General features: G+C 39.8%; 1 protein-coding gene across 1 annotated transcript; it reads left to right on the top strand.

Moving 5' to 3' along the window:
* Nucleotides 1-1583: 1583 nt before the first annotated feature.
* Nucleotides 1584-4165, top strand: LOC122547104 (repulsive guidance molecule A-like; the record flags this gene model as incomplete). The annotated part of the gene is made up of 2 exons (XM_043685683.1): nucleotides 1584-1682; nucleotides 2694-4165. Coding segments are annotated over 2 exons (702 nt in total), but the record flags the coding sequence as incomplete, so codon positions are not given.
* Between the last annotated feature and the right edge of the window lie 437 nt (nucleotides 4166-4602).

The raw sequence follows: 4602 nt of genomic DNA, 5'->3' as shown, positions 1-4602 counted from the left end.
GAGAAACTGGTCTCAGCTAAGTTGAGGTACAAAACCATCCCAATGAAACAGTTTGTATGATGCAAGTTTTGATGCAAGTGTCCCATGAATTGAATTGTGTAGTGCAGCCTCATCATTGTTAACACATTGGAATTCACTGAAAGATTGCCACATTTAATTAGCTTCAACTAGTTTCATTTTAATATTGCCTAAGGGCTTATGTTAACAGTCACAAGCAGAATGGTATTGACATTAAATAACAACAAACTGTCCTTCTTTGGAACCTTTAATGTGATAAGTCATCTTAACAGGGATATGATCAACTTTGACTCTGAGCCACACAAGGAAGGATAAAGTAAATTAATCAAAGCTTGACCAAGGTTTTAAGGAACAACCTACTGGAGGAAGAAGGGTTTAGAGAGAGAATTTCAGAGCTTGTGGTTTGGATGGTTGGCTGTAAACATGGCTGAACATGATGGAGTATTTAGAATTTGGATGTGCAAATGCCAGGACTGGAATGGCGAAGATATTTTGGGTTAAAAGAGAAAAACTGTGGAACCTGGAACTCTGAAACAAATACAGAAAATGCTGGAGAAACTCAACAGGTCTGGCAGCATCTGTAGAAAGAGAGCTAGAATTTAATATTTCAAGCCTGGTATTATTATTTTTCAGAACTGATATTGTGGAGGTTTGTTGAGCTGCAGGAGATCACAGAGAACAGAAAGGATCAACACAATGGATACCAAGGATGAAAATCAAAGTGTTGTTTAATTGTGAGCCATTGTAAACTAGTGAGCATAGAAGTGAAAGCTGAGTGGCACATGGTATAAGTTTGAATGGCAGCATAGTTTTGGGTGACTTCAATTTTCTGAATCAACAAAATGATGTAAATATTGCTGTTAATGGTCGCTAAGGGAAAGGTTGATATTCAGTTAGGGAACAGTATTTGCAATCACAAAGAAAATAGTGATCACGGTCACCTGAAGAATCATGCAAACATTTACTCAAAGAATGGTGCTTACAATCAACCAAAGAATAATGTTAAAATTCACTGAAGGAATTGCATTAAGATTTATTAAAAGAATAGTAAAAATAAGATTGTGTTAACATTCAATACCAGAAAATATTTAATGTTCATGAACAGAATTGGATTGATTTTTACCTGGGGACAATGTTGCAAACAGAATTGTATTAATATACAGTAAGGAAATGTTATGAATAGTCACTAAAAGAAGCACAGTAATATTCAGTAAATGAAGGATGTTGACAATTACTAAGGGAATTTTATTAATTTGTCAGGAACGGAAGGGTGCACTAACTGAAAAGAGTTAATGGTCACAGAGCAATTGTGACAGCGAGGTGGTCGTATTCTTTAAATGAATCAATAATGGTCCATAGGACAATTATGTAACTGTTCATCAGGAGTAAAGTATTGATAGTTATTAATGAGTCTGATGATAATGATTCCTGTTTGTTGCTTTTCTTGTCACCATGTTAAATGGGAGAAAATCAGACAGCAGTGAATGAGTAGGAACAGAGAATAAAAGAGAAATGGCAATTTTTCTCCTGGATGTAGGCCTGAAACCAAATGTGTGGGCAATTAGACCCACTCTGAGACTCACTTATCAACATTCCACATTCATCATGCTGGTTCAGTTTTGACCTTTTCTACTGAGCAAACAGAAGGAACTAGCTGGAAACTGGTGAGTTTCACTGCATTACATATGCTAATCAGGTGTTCATGTCAATAGCATGAGGGCACTGTTTTCACTCTTGGCTGGGGAAGAAGTCAGCAGTCATGCTCGATGAAGAGTCACTGGATTCGAAACACTAACTCTCAACAGATGCTGCCAGACCTGCTGTGTTTCTTCAGCACTCTGTTTTTATTTCAAACTTCCAGTAAGTGCAGCTCTTTGTGCTTACTTTAGTGTTTGTGCTTTGCCTGCTATAATCTCCTCCTACCTCACCTGATCACCTATGCTTTTGGAGCCTGGGAAATTGAATACGCAACTGGCAGCAGCTTTTGAGTGGGGACATTTTACAAAAAGAAAGTGAGGGACATGATTTTAAAAACAAGATTTAAAATCACTCAGGCCTGAAGCAACTGAAGTCAGGCTAACCATTTAAATCCTACCTTAAGTTCACCTCAAGGGTGAGTGAATAAAGAGCAGTATGAGTAACTAAGACAGTATTTAAAATATAAGAAGTGACAAAGAGCAGACAATGAATGAGGAATGGAAAATGAAGGAAGACAAAATCAGAACAAAGTGAGTTGGAAGGAAAATTGAATGATCAATAGACAGTAGATAAGTTGACAGCAAGTGAAAGGCAAGTAGAGTGTGTGAAAGTAAGGAACAGTGAGTGTGAGCAAGAGACACAAAACATTTATGAATAAAGTCAAAATGTAAAAAGCAGAAAATTAGAGAAATGAAAAGGCATGAGGAATGTTGAGTGAGTGACAAACTTTGAGTGCCAGGGAGGGAAAAGGGAATAGAGCGTAAACAAAAAGTACTCAATGGGAAGAGTAGAGAGATTATAAAATCAATAGAGAGTGAGGAATAGACTACAAATGAGTGACCAGTAATAAAAGTGGAGGGCTACAGAGTGAAGTGTGACAGAGTGAGAGGGTGTGAGAATCTGAGTAATTCATAAAATGTAAGTAACGCAGATTGTAATAATCAGAGATTAATGATTTCTCTCTCACTGATTTTCAGGTTACTGCTATTTTCAAGAATTCCAAGGAATGCATTGACCAGAAAGTGTATCAAGCTGAAATTGACAATATTCCAGCTGCATTTGTAGATGGATCTGTAAATGGTGGTGATAGAAATGGGGCCAACAGTCTTGTGATCAAAGAAAAGTCTGATGCTGGCCATGTGGAAATCCAGGCGAGTTACATTGGTACAACTCTGTTAGTGCGCCAGGTGGGGCAGCATCTGGGCTTTGCCATCCTCATGCCTGAGGAAGTAGCAAGCTCACATACAGAGGAGCAGGATCAGCAGCTCTGTGTATCAGGCTGTCCTTTCACAGAAAGACTTCCCTTGAACTCCCCCATTGACAATGAAGAAGGGGCCAAAGCCAAATGCAAAGAGAAACTGCAGGTGGAAGACATCTATTTTGAATGTTGTGTCTTTGATATCCTGGTGACTGGTAATCCCAATGTGTCGTTAGCAACATTCAGAGCTGTGGAAGATGCCAAAATTTTGCACCCTGATAAGGAGACATTTCATGCTTTTAGAAACAGTGTGGCTGGCAGGCCGACTGTCTGCTGCATGTTTCTTTTGGCTTCTGTACTATGGATAGTGTTTCTGCATTAAGCAACTTTCTGTTGTGTCTGGAGCCTTAAAAGAGAGCCAATGACCAATCTGAATGCATTGCTGTTCCCTCACACTGAGTACTCATGTGAAACCACAAACCCAGCCCTGAAGTTACCCCCTTCTCATTTTATTCAACTATTTTTGATGTCAACATAAAATAAATAATTCAGTGGTGGTGCCTCTTCCAAATGCAGAAGACTTTCCAAAATAATAAAATACTTAACTGTTGCTTCATTTCTAAAATTATTATCTCATATAGAAATGCACATAGCCCAAACTGTTAAACATTCAGACACACTCGACGATGGCCTTGTGATATTATCGTTAGACTATTAATCCTGAAACTGAAGTAATGTTCTGGGGACCCAAGTTTGAATCCTGACATGGCAGATGGTGGAATTTGAATTTGATAAAAAAAGTCTGGAATTAAGAATCTATTGATGACCATGAAATCATTGTTGATTTTCAGAAAAGCCCATCCAGTTCAGGGAAGGAGCTCTGTCATCCTCACCTGGTCTGGGTTACATGCGACTCCAGACCCATAGCAATGTGGTTGACTCTCAGTTGCCTTTTGGAATGTTCTAGCAAGCCATTCAGTTGCACCAATCGCTACAAAATCTCAAAGAAATGAAACCAGATGGTTCACCACATATCGACCCAAGCACAAGAAAAGACAATGGCACAAACAGCAATGTGGACCCTGCAAACTCCTCCTTACTGACATCTTGGGGCTAGTCCCAAAATTGGAAGGGCTGTCTAAAAAACTAGTCAGCAGCAGCCTGACATTGCCAAACTCACAGAATCATATCTTACAGACAATGTCCCAGAAACCACCATTACCATCCCTGGACCTGTCCTGTCTCACTGGCTGGACACACTCAACAGAAATAGTGGCACAGTGGTATACAGTGGGGAGGGAGTTGCCCTGGCAGTCCTCAGCATTGACTCCAGACTGCATGAAGTCTCATGGTTCCTGGTTAAACATGGGCAAGGAAATCTCTTGCTTATTATCATGTACCATCTTCCCTCAGCTATTGAATTGGTACTCCACCATGTTGAACAACATCCAGAGGATGGTTAGAGCACAAAGTTTACTCTGGGTGAGGCTTTCAATGTCCAGCACTGTTCGGCAGCAGTATCACTGATCAAGCTGGCTGGGTCCTAAAGGACTTAGCTGCTAAACTGGGTCTGTGGCAGGTGGTGAGGGAATAACAAGAGGGAAAAACATACCTGCCCTTATCCTTGCCAATCTGCATCTGTCCATGACAGTGTGAGTTAGAGTGACCATTGCACAGTCTTTTTGGAG

This window comes from Chiloscyllium plagiosum, unplaced genomic scaffold (assembly GCF_004010195.1).
Source record: "Chiloscyllium plagiosum isolate BGI_BamShark_2017 unplaced genomic scaffold, ASM401019v2 scaf_4754, whole genome shotgun sequence".
NCBI classification, from domain to species: domain Eukaryota; kingdom Metazoa; phylum Chordata; class Chondrichthyes; order Orectolobiformes; family Hemiscylliidae; genus Chiloscyllium; species Chiloscyllium plagiosum.
The sequence above is the reverse complement of the archived record's forward strand: the minus strand, read 5'-3'. Positions and strand labels throughout refer to the sequence as shown.